The 19762-nt window shown below is 34.5% G+C and overlaps 1 protein-coding gene and 1 long non-coding RNA gene across 2 annotated transcripts; one reads left to right on the forward strand and one right to left on the reverse strand.

Moving 5' to 3' along the window:
- Positions 1-12688: 12688 nt before the first annotated feature.
- On the reverse strand, positions 12689-15865 carry LOC140452988 (uncharacterized). Its single transcript, XM_072547294.1, has 3 exons — positions 13742-15865; positions 12972-13525; positions 12689-12886 (listed from the first exon to the last, which is right to left on the reverse strand). The coding sequence occupies exons 1-2, from the start codon at positions 13834-13836 to the stop codon at positions 12976-12978; spliced, it is 645 nt and encodes a 214-aa protein (XP_072403395.1). The 5' UTR covers positions 13837-15865; the 3' UTR covers positions 12689-12886; positions 12972-12975.
- A 2349-nt stretch (positions 15866-18214) lies between these two features.
- Positions 18215-18860, forward strand: LOC140431095 (uncharacterized). Its single transcript, XR_011949606.1, has 2 exons — positions 18215-18528; positions 18585-18860. It is a non-coding gene; the product is annotated as an uncharacterized lncRNA (long non-coding RNA).
- The last annotated feature ends 902 nt before the right edge of the window (positions 18861-19762 follow it).

Raw genomic sequence — 19762 nt, forward strand, 5'->3', positions numbered from 1 at the left:
CACACACGCACAGACACACACACACTCTTCACCTCTCGACTCTCACCCATTATTCTGCTCTTACGACAGGCAGGGACTTCTTGCCACGGCCGTGCTCTTATCTCTGCAACCCGAACGGACACACACACATACTCACACACGCACACGCACACGCACACGCACACGCACACGCACACTCTCTCCACCTCTTGACTCCTATCCATTAGTCGCCTCTTACGAGAGGCATGGCCTTCTTGCCACCGCTGTTTTCTTATCTCTGCGAGCGAAGGGACACACACACATACACACACACTCACACACACACACGCACACACGCACGCACACACGCACACACTCATACACTCACACACACACACATACATTCTTCACCTCTCGACTCTTACGACAGGCAGGGCCTTCTTGCCTCGGCCGTGTTCTTATCTCTGCAAGCCGAACGGACACACACTCATACTCACACACGCACACACACACGCACACACGCACATACACTCTTCACCTCTCGACTCCTACTTATTAGTAGCCCACTCTTCACCTCTCGACTCCTACCCATTAGTCGCCCCGTACGATTTGCATGGCCTTCTTGCCACGGCTGTTTTCTTATCTCTGCGAGCCGAATGGACACACACACATACACACACACACACACTCACAAACACACACACACACGCACGCACACACGCACACACACATACACTCACACACAGAAACACGCACACACGCACACACACATACATTTTTCACCTGTCGACTCCTACCTATTAGTCGCCTCTTACGATAGGCAGGGCCTTCTTGCCTCGGTCGTGTTCGTATTTCTGCAATCCGAACTAACACACACACATACTCACACACGCACACACACACGCACACAGGCACACACACACATACACTCTTCACCTTTCGACTCCTACCCATTAGTCGCCTCTTACGAAAGGCAGGGCCTCCTTGCCACGGCCGTGTTCTTATCTCTGCAAGCCGAACGGACACACACACATACTCACACACGCACACACACACACACACGCACACAGGCACATACACACATACATTCTTCACCTCTCGACTCCTACCTATTAGTCGCCTCTTACGACAGGCAGGGCCTTCTTGCCTCGGCCGTGTTCTTATCTCTGCAAGCCGAACGGACACACAAACATACTCACACACGCACACACACACGCACACACGCACACACACATACACTCTTCACCTCTCGACTCCTACCTATTAGTCGCCTCTTACGATAGGCAGGGCCTTCTTGCCTCGGTCGTGTTCTTATTTCTGCAAGCCGAACTAACACACACACATACTCACACACGCACACACACACGCACACACGCACACACGCACACGCATACGCACACGCACACACTCTCCACCTCTCGTCTCCTATTCATTAGTCGCCTCTTAAGACAGGCAGGGCCTTCTTGCCACGGACGTATTCTTATGTCTGCGGGCCGAACGGATACACACACACACTCACACACACACAAATACACTCTTAACCTCTCGACTCCTACCCATTAGTCGCCTCTTACGACATCAGGGACTTCTTGCCACGGACGTATTCTTATCTCTGCAAGCCGAACGGACACACACACATACTTACACACGCGCACACACACGCACACACGCACACACACATACACTCTTCACCTCTCGACTCCTACCTATTAGTCGCCCCTTACAACAGGCAGGGCCTTCTTGCCACAGCCATGTTCCTATCTCCGCGAGCCGAACGGACATACACACACACTCACACACACGCACGCTTACACGCAGACACACACACGCAAACACGCACACGCACACGCACACGCACACACTCTCCACCTTTCGACTCCTACCTATTAGTCGCCTCTAACGACAGGCAGGGCCTTCTTGCCTTGGCCATGTTCTTATCTCTGCAAGCCGAACGGACACACACATATACTCACACACGCACACACACACGCACACACGCACACACACTTACACTCTCCACCTTTCGACTCCTACCTATTAGTCGCCTCTAACGACAGGCAGGGCCTTCTTGCCTTGGCCATGTTCTTATCTCTGCAAGCCGAACGGACACACACATATACTCACACACGCACACACACACGCACACACGCACACACACACATACACTCTTCACCTCTCGACTCCTACTTATTACTCGCCCATTACAAGAGGCAGGGCCTTCTTGCCTCGGCCGTATTCTTATCCCTGCAAGCCAAACAGACACACACACACATACACACACGCTTACACACGCACACACACGCACACACACACATACACTCTTTACCTCTCGACTCCTACCTATTAGTCGCCTCTTACGACAGGCAGGGCCTTCTTGCCACGGCCGTGTTCTTATCTCTGCAAGCCGAACTAACACACACACATACTTACACACGCACACACACGCACACACGCACACACACGCACACACGCACACACACACACATACACTCTTCACCCCTCAACTCCTACTTATTAGTCGCCCATTACAAGAGGCAGGGCCTTCTTGCCTTGGCCGTATTCTAATCTCTGCAAGCCAAACACATACACACATATACACACACACTTACACATGCACACACACGCACACACGCACACACACATACACTCTTCACCTCTCGACTCCTATCCATTAGTCGCCTCTTAAGACAGGCAGGGCCTTCTTGCCACGGACGTATTCTTATCTCTGCGAGCCGAACGGGCACACACACACACTTGCACAGACACACACACACAAACATACACGCTTCACCTCTCGACTCCTACCCATTAGTCGCCTCTTACGACAGGCAGGGCCTTCTTGCCACGGCCGTGTTAGTAGTATAGCAAGCGGGGTTCAAACGCACTTTGGTAACCTGTCCATCAGGGTCTCCGATGCGAAGGTATCGATGCCATGATTTGACCTTGGGGGTGTACAAGAAGTACAAGAAGTGATCGACAATGACCAGAGGGTTGTAAGAACTGGTCGCTTATCGCTTGATCTCTTCTTCTTCTCTCCCGAAGAAGTGATCAACAATGACCAGAGGGTCGTAAGAACTAGTCGCTTATCTCTAGATCTCTTCTTCTCAGCCGAAGAATTGTCGCCTACGTTACCTGTATGTTTTTACACCTGTCTCACTTGTCTCTTCTTTGTCTTACCTGTCCTGAAGAAGTAAAAGAATCGGTCGACAATGACCAGAGGGGGTGTCTTTGAGTGGAACGGACCACCTTGTATGTCGAGTGCAAAACTCATCGCTTATCGCTTCATCTCCTCTTCTTTTAGTTAAATTTGTACAGGGTGATTGAAATAAATGAGTATTGAGACTTGGAAATTTTTTTTGGTAGTGGCGAGTCAAAAAATAACTTGTTGTGTACAGACTTGCTTAGTCGTATCTAGCCTAGCCTAGCATAGCCTAGCCAATGTCGTTTTTACTCTTGAAATTTAAGGAAATTAAAGAAAAAACAATGTACCAAATATAAAAGTTTATTTATAAACGATGATATAATTCATAATACTGATAAATTGCTATATTATTCCATAGGTTTGTTTTTACGTCTTGCCAATACGACCACGTCACCTGGTCAATTTTATTTGTTTTGAAACAAGTTATTTATTTTAAATAAATGTATCCAGCAAAATTTTGTCAGTAATCAAGATGTGTCTTGAGGTGTACATGCTAGACGAGTTTTATTCAAGGCTCTCAACTTTTAACAATTGGAAGGGGAATAAATCTGAAATAGAGTTAGCTGCTTGTGGATTTTACTTTCTCCAAGTGGAAGATATAGTAAAGTGTTTCAAGTGTGGCGTAGAGATTTACAAATGGGAATCAAATGACAATATAATCGAAGATCACAAAAAATTTAGTCCTAATTGTACTTTTTTGAAAAGAGTGTATCCTATTTTTCTTAAAATCAACAACAACAACAACAACAACGATAACAAAGAAAATTTGAGTGAGAAGAATATCTGTACATCTGTGAAACATAACATTTTATCCTTTGAATATGCCTGTACCTGTGCAAAATAAATGTCCAAAGTGTAGGGGTGACACTGAAGAACGAAATGACCTGTGTATAAATTGTGAATTGGAAGAGGTGTACAAGGAAGAGAGTGGTGCTAAAAATATACCTAGTAGAATGTATGTAAAGAGACAGAGACCGCAAAAATAATGTAATCGCATGATAAAAAATTAGAATAATAAAATAGCTGTAAATATAACATAAAGCTCATTTTTATTTTGCCCTTTGAATATGCCTGTACCTGTGACATATAAATGTACAAAGTGTGGTGGTGAAACTGAGATTCCAAATACACTTTGTGTAAATTGTTACTTAAAAAGTATATTTAGACAATTTGGTGGTGACAAAAATAACCCAAGTCATCTATTTATCCAAAAATAAGTATGCCTGTACCAGTAAAGTATAAATGTCCAAAGTGTGGTGGGGAGACTGAAATATCTAATAGGAATTGTATAAACTGTGACTACATAGAATATTTGAGATCCAGATCTGGTGCTAAAAATATACCAAGTAGTATGTTTGGTGAAATGTGAGGTCAGTTGTCTGAAGAAGAGAAAAAATATATAAAGACTTATATTTAGAATAACTATGTATTAATTTGTAAATCGTCTACGAGTACGCTACCAATATGTTAAACGCTGTCATTAATAAATTACCTTTCGAAATGCACATCCCTGGAGGTTATAGGTTTTGTGGACCCGGCACCAAATTACAGAAACGACTAGCAAGAGGAGATAGGGGAATAAATGGATTAGACGAAGCGTGTCGTGAACATGATATTGCATACTCCCAAAACAAAGAGTTATCAAAACGACACGAAGCTGATAAGATCCTAGCTGAAAAAGCTCTTGAACAGTTTCGATCAAAAAATACAGCATTTTCTGAAAAGGTGGCTGCACTTGGTGTAGCTGGTGCAATGAAAGCAAATATGGTATGGGTCTAGGTTCTACTAATTATAAAGCTGTAACAAAAAGTTGTAGTAAAGAATTGAACAAGGCTAAAAATATGTTGGAAAAACTAACTGAAAATATAGACCACTGTACTTTATTACTCCAAGGAATAACTATTTCCAAATCAAGAAAACGCAGACAAAATGTCCAGCAGAAAAAAAATAAAGAAAAAATACAACAAAAGCTTTTAAATCATAAAAGAGTAAAACAATTAGAAGAGAATATGGATATCCAAGATGATTTTTCTGTAGTGAGCCCTGTAGTTTCTAAAAGAAGAGAAAAACGAAAAATAATTGATGACAATTTAATTGTTGTCAAAAAACCAAAAATCGAATCATTAAACAATACTCAAAAAAGAAAACGAGACGATGAAGATGAGGATGATGATGATGATCAAGAAAAAAAAAAAGTTAAGATATAACAATAAACTGTATTAAATTAAAAAATATATAATAAAAAAATATGTATCTTTTTTTCTTTATCTATTTCCTCCTAACCTAGGTATCTCTGGTAACGGAAATGGTAGCTCTCGTCGACCAAGGAATGGACCATCTAAAATTCGATTTCCAGTTATATGTTGTTGTACAAAGGCCGTTCCATCACCAGCTAATTTTTCATAGAGTGGTGGCGGGTACCGTGACACATACTTTTCATATTCAAGTATCTTAAAGTTTCGACATGCTGAAACAAGTTGACCTGACATATGGGTCAAAACTGGATTTGTAACACCCATGATTAATTTTAAGAGAATACAGTAACTAAAGCAAAACTCAAAATGATCTCGCATTTATATCGTATATTTAAAAAAATCACTGACGTATTCTCCACACTTTATGCAAAACATTGTATACAAATCAGAATTTTAATAAAAAATAAATAAATACTGTATTGTTGTTAGTTGGTTAGTAACAGCCAAGATGATTGGTAATAAGAAAAAGACAAGAGAGACCTCTAAAAGAAAGGTCGTACATAAAAGAAAAGGTTCCAAAAAAAGAATTTCAAAGCAAAAGTCTTTTAGTTTATTGAGAGTAATTAGAGATATTAGAAAGAAACTATTGGAAGGCAAACCAAAAACATTAAGAGAAGCTATTCAACAAGCATTACGAATTGTTAAATCTTACAAGAATATTAAAAAACCACGAGTAATCCAAGTTCCAAAAACTGGGGGTATATTACCTCTAATACCGATATTTGCTGGGTTGAGCGCATTGGGCACTATTGCTGGGGGTACATCAGCTATCGTGAAAACTATTAACGACGCAAAAGCAGCTAAAGAAGATTTACTCGAAAAACAACGTCATAATCGTAAAATGGAAGCACTGGCAATTGGAAAAGGTTTATACTTGAAACCATATAAAAGTGGAATGGGTATTTTTTTATGAATAAGAAAATGGATCAAATCAAAATTCCAAAACATGCTTTGACAAATGTAGAGTTACAAAAATATGCAAAATTAATGAAAATCCCACATTTTAGAGGTGTAATGATGAGAAATGGGTTTCCGAAAAAAATTTGGCAACATGAGAGTGGAATTATTAATTTAGATAACAAAGACGGTCCTGGAACTCATTGGACAGCTTACAAGAAGAATAAATCCAAAGTCGTATATTTTGACAGTTTTGGCAACCTGAGACCACCGTTGGAAGCTATATCATACTTTAATTCAAATGGCTATTGTCAAATTGTTTATAATCATAAAATTTATCAAACTTATAACACTGTAAATTGTGGACAATTGTGTTTAGATTTTTTAAATAAATACCCTTTTTAAAATAATATTCTTTTATTTACTCTATGATTATCGTTTGAACATGTCGTACACTTTTGTGTTATCTGGAAGAGAATCGGTGTTATCAACAAAAATTTACCCACCAATTATTTTAAACGAAAATGAACAGTATGTACTAGGTTTAATAGATTTCATGTCATACAATACAATTCCAAATGTAGACCAAACAAACAACAAGTTTTATATAGATGGTTACGATATAACGATTCCACATGGTTCTTATGAAGTCGAAGATCTTTCAAATTATTTAACTGAAAAAATAACTGAATTAGAATTAAAAGTAGATCAAACACCAGATAAAGATGATACAGAAATTAATAAAGGAAAGAGTCAAGAAAAAAATAATACAATTGGTAAAGGTGTGCCTAGAAAAAAACATAATATAGATCAACCTACAAGTTTGATATTGAGAATTAATAACAATACACTCAAATGTGAAATAAAAAGCAACAAAGTAATCCATTTTGAAAAACCAAATACCATTGCTCCCTTATTGGGATTTACACCAAAACGGCTCTCACCTTTAAAGACTCACTTAGCTGAGAATCCTGTGCATATCACAAAGGTTAATTCTATTTGTGTGGAATGTAATCTAATCACTAATTCATACGTCAATGAAAACCAAGGTCATATCATCCACATGTTTTATCCAAATGTCTTACCGGGTTACAAAATTGTGGAAATTCCAAAAAAGGTAATTTATTTACCTGTCACAAATAGATATATTGATGAAATTTTCATTAAAATAGTTGACCAGGACGGTAATCTTGTTAATTTCACACGAGAAGTTATTACGTTAAGACTACATTTAAAAAAAGTATAAATAATGGTTTTAATTTACAACTGTAGCAAATTTAATCCAGGTGTGGACAGTGTATATAATATTAAGAGTGTTGATAAAAACATTAGTGACAAGCAGACTCTCAAACCGTTGACAACAGAAAACAAAGTCTTTTTAACCTCACTAGGATTTAAAATAAAACACAACAACTACGACAGTGACAGGGAAAAAGAAAAGAAATACTTGGTGTAGAATAAAGTTTTTTATTAATACTAGAATACTAGGGATTTTCTTGAGGTGTACTTGTAAGAAGAGTGAATATGAGTTTTAACATTTTAAATATTGGAGATCGTGTATTGGTTGACAATTCAGTTGTGAGTCGAGAAATGCACAGTCATTTACCCTATGCCAATGCAACTTTTAATCATTGTGATGAAATAAGAATACCAATTCAGACTCAAGATATATACACCCTACCTTCTGAGAGTTATCTGTATATTGAAGGACGTTTAACGAATGATGGGAAAGAAAGCAATACTTTGCGTTTTATTAATAATGGTTTGATGCATTTATTTGATGAAATACGATATGAAATTGGAGGCTGTGTAATAGATAGAGTGAGAAATTTAGGTATAACAACGACAATGAAAAACTATGCTTCGTTCACACAAACTGAATCTAATCGATACAACTGTATAGGTTGGAGTATTAATGACACACCAACAGTTGCTGATAAAGCAGGAAATTTTAATGTTTGTATGCCACTCAAACTTGTACTTGGATTTTTTGAAGATTTTACAAAAATTCTTATTAACATACGCCAAGAACTCGTATTGATAAGAAGTTCAACTGATTTAAATGCAGTAATGTCTACAGTAGAAACTGAACTGAAACCAAAAGTGGAAATATTTAAATTAATATGGAAAATGCCTCATATTCAAGTGTCCGATTCAGAAAAGTTACGTTTATATAAATTTATTGAAAATGGGTCCAGTTTGGAGCTTGCATATAGAAGCTGGGAATATCATGAAATTCCTCTACTGCCTCAGACAATGAAATTTAACTGGAATGTAAAAACTACCAGTCTATTGGAGAGACCACGATTTGTTTTGTTTGCATTACAAACTGCCAAAAAGAATGCAATAAAAGAAGAGAACAGCTATTTTGATCACTGTAATCTTACAAACTTAAAGCTATTTCTAAATTCTGAAATGTACCCGTATGACAATTTGAACTTGAACTTTAGTAAAAGACATTATGCCCTTGCATATGAAATGTATGCACAATTTCAACCGTCGTACTATTACAAATCCATAGGAGATCCATGCCTTACTATGTTACAATTCTGTGCTGTTGCTCCGATATTTGTTATTGATTGCAGCAGACAAAATGAATCAATTAAATCAGGAAGTGTCGATATGAGAATAGAAATAGAAACTAATAAGAATATACCAGCTAACACAACTGCTTATTGTATAATTATACATGACCGTATTGTTAATTATAATCCTCTAACCAATGTAGTTCAAATGTTTTAACTGTAGTTCATCTAATGAAGCAAATCTTTGGGTTTTTAAGTATAAATAAAAAGTTAAAAAAAAGTTTACTCTTATTTAACACCCTGTACACAATAAATATTTTCATAACCTTGTTGATGTTAAACATAAGTGTCTAATTGGGGGCTAGACTAGTACCAAATCTGAAAGCTGTTCAAGACCTGTTCAAGACCTGTTCAAGACCTGTTCGAGACCTGTTCGAGACCTGTTCGAGACCTGTTCAAGACCTGTTCAAGACCTGTTCAAAGCTGATCAGGACCTGTTCAAGACCTGTTCAAGACCTGTTCGAGACCTGTTCAAGACCTGTTCAAAGCTGATCAGGACCTGTTCAAGACCTGTTCGAGACCTGTTCGAGACCTGTTCAAGACCTGTTCAAAGCTGATCAGGACCTGTTCGAGACCTGTTCGAGACCTGTTCAAGACCTGTTCGAGACCTGTTCAAGACCTGATCAGAACCTGTTCGAGACCTGATCCAGAGCTGTTCAGAAGTTAAGCGAAAACCTACATTTTACGATGAATAAAGATTTGAAAAGACAACTTATAACTAAACGGAGAAACATCCAAAGTAAATTAAGACAATTAAAACAAGGACAAATAATCCAAGAAGATTTATTTAATCCAATTACAAAACACTTGAAAAATATCGAAAACAAGTTAAATAGTTCACAAAATTCCAGTCCAGAAAATGAAACAAAAAACGATGAACCTTTAAGGTACATTAAAAACGATGATGACGATAATGAAACTACTGACTTTGAAACAAGTGAAATCAAACAATCGATATTGGACAACATTGAAGTGGATGATATAAAAGAACAGATTAAAAATGATAAACACTCTGAAAATCGATTTGAAGATATTGCTAACCAGGCGCGTGTAGACTACTGGGATCAATATGATCCTTTACCTAGGAAATATATTACAAATATGCACGCTGATGTTCTAAACAAAGAATTTGATCATAAATATGGAATTCGATTTGATGAAACATCTGAAAAGCTACTGATTGGGAATTCTGAAATAGATTTAGATGGTGCTGATATTCTTTTAAAAAAGAAAAGGTACAGGGGAACACCAGGTTTATATGAGCTTTTGTTTAAGAAATATCCAGCTAGTTTTACAGATGAAGATGAGAATAACTATAAAAAGATAGTTGTAGCGACGAATGCTCACAGAAGGCATTACAGATCAAGTAAACAGATAGATGGTAGTAGATTAGAAAAATATAAAAAAATAATTGCACCAATAACAGAAGGTAAAGGATTGGTTATGGAAGTAAACAACAATAAAATCGATTACGTCCACTGGGATGATCCAAATGAACTTGTAGAGCGATTACGTTTATTACTATCTTCACAGCTAGCTGGCCATACAGGACATACAAATGAAATAAATTCAATTATTGAAGAACTAAAAGAGGCAAATATTGTAGAATAAATATCATGTCTGTTAAAAGAGATATCGTTAATGAGTTACACAAACCTGCAAGAATTAACTTTAAAAGACGAAGAATTATTATAAAATCTCTTAATGATTTGTTCCAAGCCGACTTGATTGATATGCAAAAATATTCAAATACAAACAGAAATTTCAAATATATTTTGGTTGTAATAAATTGTTTTTCAAAATTTTTATGGGCTTTACCACTAAAAAATAAATCAGGTTTTGAAGTAGCCAAATGTATGGAGTATGTGTTTAAACAGCAAAAACCAAATAATCTTCAAACAGATATGGGAACTGAATTTTTTAATCCACATATGAAAAAATTGATGAAAAAATATAATATTAATCATTACAATGTATACAGTGAGAAAAAGGCTGCGATTGCTGAGCGAGTCATTCGCACGATTAAATCAATGATTTGGAAACAGTTTAGTTTCAACGGTACCTACAAATGGATTGATAATTTACAACAAGTTGTTATTGAATACAACAATAAAGTTCACAGAACAATAGGAATGAAACCAGTGGATGTTAAGAAGAAGCATGAAAAACTATTGTTAAACACTGTATACAATCACATTAAAATTGTCGATTTGGAAAGTCAAAAATTTCATATTGGTGATCATGTACGCATTTCAAAACATCGAGGAGTTTTTGACAAAAAATACAATCCAAATTGGACTAATGAAATTTTCACTGTTTATAAAATAAAACTGGGAAACCCTATTACATATTATTTAAAAGACTATAAAGGTGAAGAAATTCTTGGGGGATTTTATAAAGAACAGCTACAAAAAGTTAAACATAAAGACAGTTATTTAGTTGAAAAGGTATTAAAGAGAAAGAAAAATAAAATTTTTGTCAAGTGGTTAGGTTTTGATAGTTCTCACAACTCATGGATAGATAAAAGTGACGCAATATAATAAAGAGGGGATAGAAAAATATGTAAAAGACGTTCCACTTGCAAGATTTTGTTTGTTGTTAGAGAATATCGAGAGAGAAAGGAAACATGTTCATTGTGGATATCCAAGGTTTCTCTTTTCCTGGAGAAGATGTATTTCTTTGTAGGGAAATTGCTATTTTAGATCCTACTACAGAAAACATTATACACAGAATGGTTGTTTTACCAGTAACAGAAGCAATGATAAATAAGTCATATATAAAATGTATCGAACAACAATGTGTTCAAAACCATGGTTTAAATTGGCAATCTTGGCATTTTTGTGATACTCATCTAAAATATGAAGAAATTTCAAAATTTTTACACGACAACGTATTAGACGAAACAATATTGGTAAGAAATCATGAAACAAAAAAATATTTGGAAAAATTCATGGAAAATCGCATTGATTGTGTAGAAGATGAACCTAATATACTTTCCGATGAGACTATGAATCATATTTTTAAATCACATCCATGTTTTCAACATAACAATGAAAATTTACAATGTGCTCTAAACAATGTATTTAATATTCATTATTGGTATAAATATTGTAGAAAGTGTTGACAATAAAAAAAATAAAAAATTAAAAATAGTCTTTTATTAATAGATACACACAAGACATTTATTTTTAAATTGATACCAGACATGAAGCTTGTAAAACAAAAGACTACGCTTGATGTGGAGAATAATTTATTGGAACCAATTGAGAATAAGTTTAAAAAGCATGGAGTTTTGTTCCCTTCAACTATTCGATGTCTTATAGTTGGCCCTTCAAATTGTGGTAAGACCAATGTGATGATAAGTCTATTGGAACATGCTAATGGATTAAAATTTGAAAATGTGTATATTTACTCAAAATCATTAATGCAACCAAAGTACAAATATTTAGAAACTTTGCTGGAACCAATTAAAGGAATAGGATATTATACTTACAGTGGAAGTACGGATATAATGCACCCATCTGAAGCGAAGCCCAATTCAATTTTTATCTTTGATGATGTTGCGTGTGACAACCAAGATGTTATTCGTGAATATTTTAGCATGTCCCGACATTCTCAGGTGGATCCATTTTATTTGAGCCAGAGTTATGCAAAAATACCTAAACACCTTATAAGAGACAATGCAAATACTTTAATTGTATTTAAACAAGACGATTTAAACCTAAAACACATTTACAATGACCACGTCGGAACAGATATGACTTTTGAAGATTTTAAAAAAATATGTTCAATATGCTGGAAAGAAAATTATGGATTCTTATCAATTTTCAAAGATAGCGACATTAATGATGGTCGATATCGCAAAAATATTGATCAATATTTTTTAGTAAAGTAAAAGGTGTAAATGAAATAAAATACATAGATAATAATTACAAAAGTATTTTATTTAATAAAATATAATTCTCACATACTTTTACTCCCCAAACCATCTGAAACACAAATAGTAAAATTTAGAATTATATCGAAACAAAAAAAAAAAAAAAAAAAAAAAAAAAAAAAAAAAAAATCACTTACTTTTCTATTTCTGGCTAAGGAAGTGTTCCATAGTCAGGTCTTCTAAATCTACTACATCCTCTGGATTTTGCGTCGTCGTCGTCGTCGTCGTCGTTGTTGGTATCTTCATCACTTTTCTTTTCTGTTTTTTTGTTGGAGGTTCGTTGTTGTCGTCATTTGATGTGGCAGTTGCGGGATGAGACCAATTCGTTGGTGGAGAAGTCGTTGTTGGAAACGGAGAACTTGAAGTTGATGGTAAAATGGAAGGATACCCAGAAGAGTGTCCAAAATGAGAAAGAAGAGGAGGCGGAGGAAGATATCCTCTCTTCGTACCCACCAAATGTTTTTGCTGTTGATACTTCTCGAATTCCTCCACCTCATCATCTAACAGGTTGAATCTATATTTTTTACATATATTTTCCAGTACATGGAACTCTCCCTCGTTCTCAATTTTTAGTCTCATATACCTCAATGGAAGGTACCCAAATTTTTTCTTCAAGTTTTTGTTATTTGGTGAGTACGTTAACTCCACAAATATACGGTCACCCCTAAGTGACACATCCGTTACACCATATCTTGAATAGAAAAAAAAAAAAAAAAAAAAAAACGTAAATCAACCAACAGCAAACAAAATCATAAATCAAATCGAGAAAACACAATAAAATTATTTATAAATGTAAAGATCGATTGGAAAAACAATAATCCCATAAAATATTTATAATAAAAAATAAACCAGTAAAAACGAAATAAAATCATGTAGAACAAAATCACAAAAGGAAAAAAATACTTACATAAACAACTGCTTGACGATAACAAATGCATCCTTTATTGGTAAGTTGATTGGATCCTCGGTCATGATGACTAGTTGGCAAGGTACACCGCTCATTTTGATAGTTTAGTGTTCACTGACTAACTGATAGATCACTTTAAAATTAAACGAATTTAAATAGTAAGAATAAAAAAATACATTAACGTAATTGACCTATTTGATCTTTATTGCAATGCAGAAAATAGTACAAAACATGTTTATTAGTAAAAACGTTTATTATTCAAAACTTAATTTATGCTTATCTGAATAAAATGTGCTTATCTGCATATAATGTATTTTCGTGACCTATTTGACCTAAAAATGCAATTACGTCAGCGTTAGCCTTCAATATGTTTATTGCATGTATAATGTCTTTTCGATAAAGATAGAAAAATATAATCACGCTGAATAGCGTGTTGTTGAAATACGTCAATGGATTTTTTATGTAGTATAAATACTTCGTGTCCGATTTGACCGAAAAATATGTTAACATCAGCGTTATCTTTCAATATGTTTATTGTATACATAATGTGTTTTCGATGAAGAAAAATATAATCACGTTGCATAGCATGTTGTGGAAATGCGTCAATGGATTTTTTTTTAATGTAGTATAAATACAGGATTGATTTTACTCGCTGGCATTTGTGTCTTGAAGTTTACGTTGGTCTTGAAGTTTACGTTGGTCTTTGAACATGAGTACTAAAGTGATTGATGAAATTTCCACTGAAATGGTGAAGAAGATAGAAACAGTAAGTAGATTAATTAAAACTAAAACTGATTTACAAAACTATATAAAATATTTGAAAAAACAAATTTTACTCTTAAAGAAATGTATAAAAAATAGGGCTACTTGTATTAGAAATTTTCATTGTGTAGAGGCGAATATGGCTATCCTTAAAACATATTTAGAAAATTTTAAAAACAGATTAAATGTTAGAAAAAATATTAAGAAAGGCTTATTGTGGCAGGATTTGGAATCTTGTTTTAATAGCAGAGTTAAGACAGGCGTTATCATAAATTTAAAATATAAAGACCCTAAACTATTTATGGAAAAGGCTTTTAAAAGTTTTTCAATTCAAATTAAAAAAAATTTAGTTTCATGTATGTTAAAAGTTAATGTAATTTTTTATGGACTTTTCATCAAACCTCAAGATGGTGAAACGTCTGTTAAACATTTTTCCACGAAAAATACAATAATTGATCAAAACACAAACATAAAAGATTGGTATAAAATCAATTGTATAGACACCGTTTTAAGAAAGTTTGAAGATTTTCAAGAAAAAGACAGTGGATGGGCACTATCCCACATTTTAAACTTAAAAGTTAATATAAACAAATATAATCCATTACTTGGTGGTATTTCAACATACGTTGAGCTACCTAAGTATATAAAGAATACTAGAAGTGTAATTAATGTTAGGAATTCTGATCCTTATTGTTTCCTTTGGTCAGTTGTTGCTGCCTTACACCCTGCCACAAAAAGTGTTGACCGAACATCATCTTATCCTCACTTTAGTAAAATATTAAAATTTGATAATATCAGTTTTCCCATTGATATTAAAGATATTCCAAAATTTGAAAAATTAAATAAACTTGCTATAAATGTCTTTTCATTGGGAACAAGAAATGAAATTCTACCTTTGATATTTAGCCAAACAAATTTTTCTCCTCGAATAAATTTACTTGTATTAAATGCCATGGATAATATTGTAAATGATGATAATGAGGAGGAGGACAATTACATAAAACAGCGAGTATTTCATTTTGCTCATATTAAACATTTTTCAAGATTATGTGGCAAAAAAGTTGGGAACGTTCGAAATAAAAAATGGTTTTGTGAACGATGTTTTAATCATTTTAGCAGTGAGACATATTTACAAAATCATTTAGAGGATTGTTTTAAGATAAATTCTGTTAAAATGGTTTTACCTACCGAAAAAAATTATTTAATGAAATTTAAAAATTTTAATCATAAGGAACGTGTTCCGTTTGTTATATATGCTGATCTTGAAAGTATTCTTACAAAGTTTAACGATAATAATAATAATTTGAAATCTTGTTTAACTGAAAAGCATGAAGCTTTCAGTATAGCTTATTATTTTAAATGTTCATATGATGATTCTTTATCCTACTTACAAACATATACGGGTCGTGATTGTCAAACATGGTTTGTGAGAGAACTCAAAGAGATAGCTATGAAAATATATAGAGAAAATTTATTTCAAAAATTTCAAAAGGTTATATCATTAACTGATAAAGAACAGAAAGATTTTAATTTAACCTTTATTTGTCATATTTGCTCAAAACCTATTGATAAATCAGAAAAGGTACGAGATCACTGTCATATTACCGGACAATTTCGTGGGGCAAGCCACAGAAGGTGTAACATTAATTACAAGACTTCGTACACAATTCCTATCGCATTTCATAATCTCTCTGGCTACGACGCTCATTTTTTAATTAAAAGTCTTAATTCTGACATACAAGGGCATCTGTCACTATTACCGCTAAACAAAGAGAGGTATATATCATTTACCAAATATATCCATGGCACTAATATTAGTTTTAGATTTATTGATTCCTTTAGATTTATGTCATGTTCATTAAATCAACTTTCCTCATATCTAGATGATAACCAAAAAAATATTACACGTAGATATTTTAATGATGATTCGAAGTTTAATTTGGTTAAAAGAAAGGGTGTTTTCCCTTATGAGTTTTAGATAGTTGGGAGAAATTACAGGTCACTTGTCTTCCGCCTATTGAAAATTTTTATAGTAAAATCAATAACGAGTATATTACTAAAGAGGACTATCAACATGCCTGCAACGTTTGGACTAGATTTCAGATAAAAAACTTGCAGGAATATGCAGAATTATATTTAAAGACAGATGTACTCCTTTTGGCTGACATTTTTGAGAATTTTCGATATATGTGTTTAAAAACTTATGGATTAGATAGTCTTCATTATTATACTTTACCAGGATTAGCCTTTGATGCTATGTTAAAAGTAACCAATGTCGAATTAGGGTTATTAAGAGACAGTGAGATGGTTTTGTTTTTTGAAAAAGCCAAACGAGGAGGAGTTTCACAGTGTAGTAATAGATATGGAGAAGCTAATAATAAATATATGGAAGATAAATACAATCCTGATAAAGAAATCTCCTATCTAATGTATTGGGATTTTAATAATCTTTATGGTACAGCGATGAGTTATGCGTTGCCATATGCAGGCTTTGAATGGATTAATTTGATTGATATTTATAAAGAACATATATTGGATTGTCCCAATGATGGAGAATATGGATATATACTTGAGGTAGACATTGAATATCCAAAAGATCTTTTTAATTTACATAAAGATTTACCTCTTTGTCCTGAACACATAATCCCACCATCTTCTAATTCAACAATTCCCAAATTATTAACCACATTGTACGATAAAAAAAATATGTTATTCATTATATATATTTGAAACAGATTGTTAACTTGGGTTTGAAAATAACGAAAATTCATCGCTGTTTGAAATTTAAACAATCCCCTTGGTTAAAAAAATATATCGATTTGAACATTGACTTGCGAAAGAAAAGCAAAAATGAATTTGAAAAAAACTTATTTAAACTTTTTATTAATGCCCCTTACGGTAAAAGTATTGAAAATGTCAGGAAACACAGAGAAATAAAAATTTTAAACAAATATAATGGAAGATATGGAGCAAATTTCTATATATCCCAACCTAATTTTCATAGTTGTACTGTTTTCGATGAAAATACTGTAATAATTGAAATGACAAAACAAAAAGTCAATTTTAATAAACCGATATATATAGGGATGTGTATTTTAGATATTTCCAAAACAATTTTATATGACTTTCATTATAATTATGTCATAAAAAAATTTAAAGATCAGGCAAAATTATTATATACAGATACAGATAGTTTAATATATCAGTTTTTTGTTGACGATATATATAAACATATTAGAGAAGACATTGACAAATTTGACACATCAGACTACAAAGAGAATAATGTATACAATATTCCATTACAGAATAAAAAAGTGTTAGGTCTGATGAAAGATGAGAACCAAGGGGAATTGATGACACACTTTATAGGATTACGTTCAAAAATGTACACTATGAAAATTTTAAATAAGAATGAAGAAATTAAAAAGGCTAAAGGAATAAAAAAATCTGCATTAACGGAACTATCCTATGATGACTATTATGCAAGTTTATTTAATAAGGTAATCGTAGAAATTTCACAAAATTCAATAGTGTCGAAAAAGCATGATGTTTATACAATGTCGCAAACAAAGGTGGCCCTTGGCCAGTACGATGATAAGAGAATATTAAATTATTTATCCACTGATACTCTTCCATGGGGTTACAATGATAAATAATTATTTTATAAAGTTTTGTAAATCGTTTTTTAATTAATCTACAGTCACCCAAAACTAAAAGCGAATGCTGGTAAGTTATTTACATTGAATAAATATTTTGAAATAACGCTCTTTATTTTAGTCTCAATTAAATAAATGGGAGGCAGTTTTCAAAGACGAAAAACGATTTGTAAGCTTACAATTTAAGACCGAAAAAAAAATAAAACCGCAAACTAGACCTACCATATCATGGTACAACAAAATGTATGGAACAATACCATGTTTCGAATGCAAGAAATTTTTTTGTTTTTGTACAAGATCCTTAGACGTCCACATGGACGCTGAACCTACTACATTGTATTGTTATGAAACTATGTCTGATTCATAAAGGTATACTGGTAACAAATATTCAATTATTATTGATTAATTTTTTTTCTTTATTTCAGCCTTTAATCCACCTACCGATACCAGCTTCGGGTATGGGAATTCTTATAATTAAAGAAGAAATCTTATCGGAGGAGGTGTTTAATTATAAAAGCAATTACAATGCCCAAATACCTGATGAACATCCACTGCACAGAGATGCATTAATTTGGGCAAAGTATATTGACCAGGTGACGTGGTCGTATTGGCAAGACGTAAAAACAAACCTATGGAATAATATAGCAATTTATCAGTATTATGAATTATATCATCGTTTATAAATAAACTTTTATATTTGGTACATTGTTTTTTCTTTAATTTCCTTAAATTTCAAGAGTAAAAACGACATTGGCTAGGCTAGGCTAGGCTAGGCTAGATACGACTAAGCAAGTCTGTACACAACAAGTTATTTTTTGACTCGCCACTACCAAAAAAAAATTTCCAAGTCTCAATACTCATTTATTTCAATCACCCTGTACAAATTTAACTAAAAGAAGAGGAGATGAAGCGATAAGCGATGAGTTTTGCACTCGACATACAAGGTGGTCCGTTCCACTCAAAGACACCCCCTCTGGTCATTGTCGACCGATTCTTTTACTTCTTCAGGACAGGTAAGACAAAGAAGAGACAAGTGAGACAGGTGTAAAAACATACAGGTAACGTAGGTGACAATTCTTCGGCTGAGAAGAAGAGATCTAGAGATAAGCGACTAGTTCTTACGACCCTCTGGTCATTGTTGATCACTTCTTCGGGAGAGAAGAAGAAGAGATCAAGCGATAAGCGACCAGTTCTTACAACCCTCTGGTCATTGTCGATCACTTCTTGTACTTCTTGTACACCCCCAAGGTCAAATCATGGCATCGATACCTTCGCATCGGAGACCCTGATGGACAGGTTACCAAAGTGCGTTTGAACCCCGCTTGCTATACTACTCGTGTTCTTATCTCTGCAAGCCAAACTAACACACACACATACTTACACACGCACACACACGCACACACGCACACACACACATACACTCTTCACCTCGCGACTCCTACTTATTAGTCGCCCATTACAAGAGGCATGTCCTTCTTGCCTCGGCCGTATTTTTATCTCTGCAAGCCGAACGGACACACACACACACACACGCACACACACAAACACGCACACACAAACACACGCACACAGGCACACACACATACACTCTTCACCTCTCGAC

The sequence above is a fragment of the Diabrotica undecimpunctata genome, unplaced genomic scaffold (assembly GCF_040954645.1).
Source record: "Diabrotica undecimpunctata isolate CICGRU unplaced genomic scaffold, icDiaUnde3 ctg00000568.1, whole genome shotgun sequence".
Classification (NCBI taxonomy): Eukaryota; Metazoa; Arthropoda; class Insecta; order Coleoptera; family Chrysomelidae; genus Diabrotica; species Diabrotica undecimpunctata.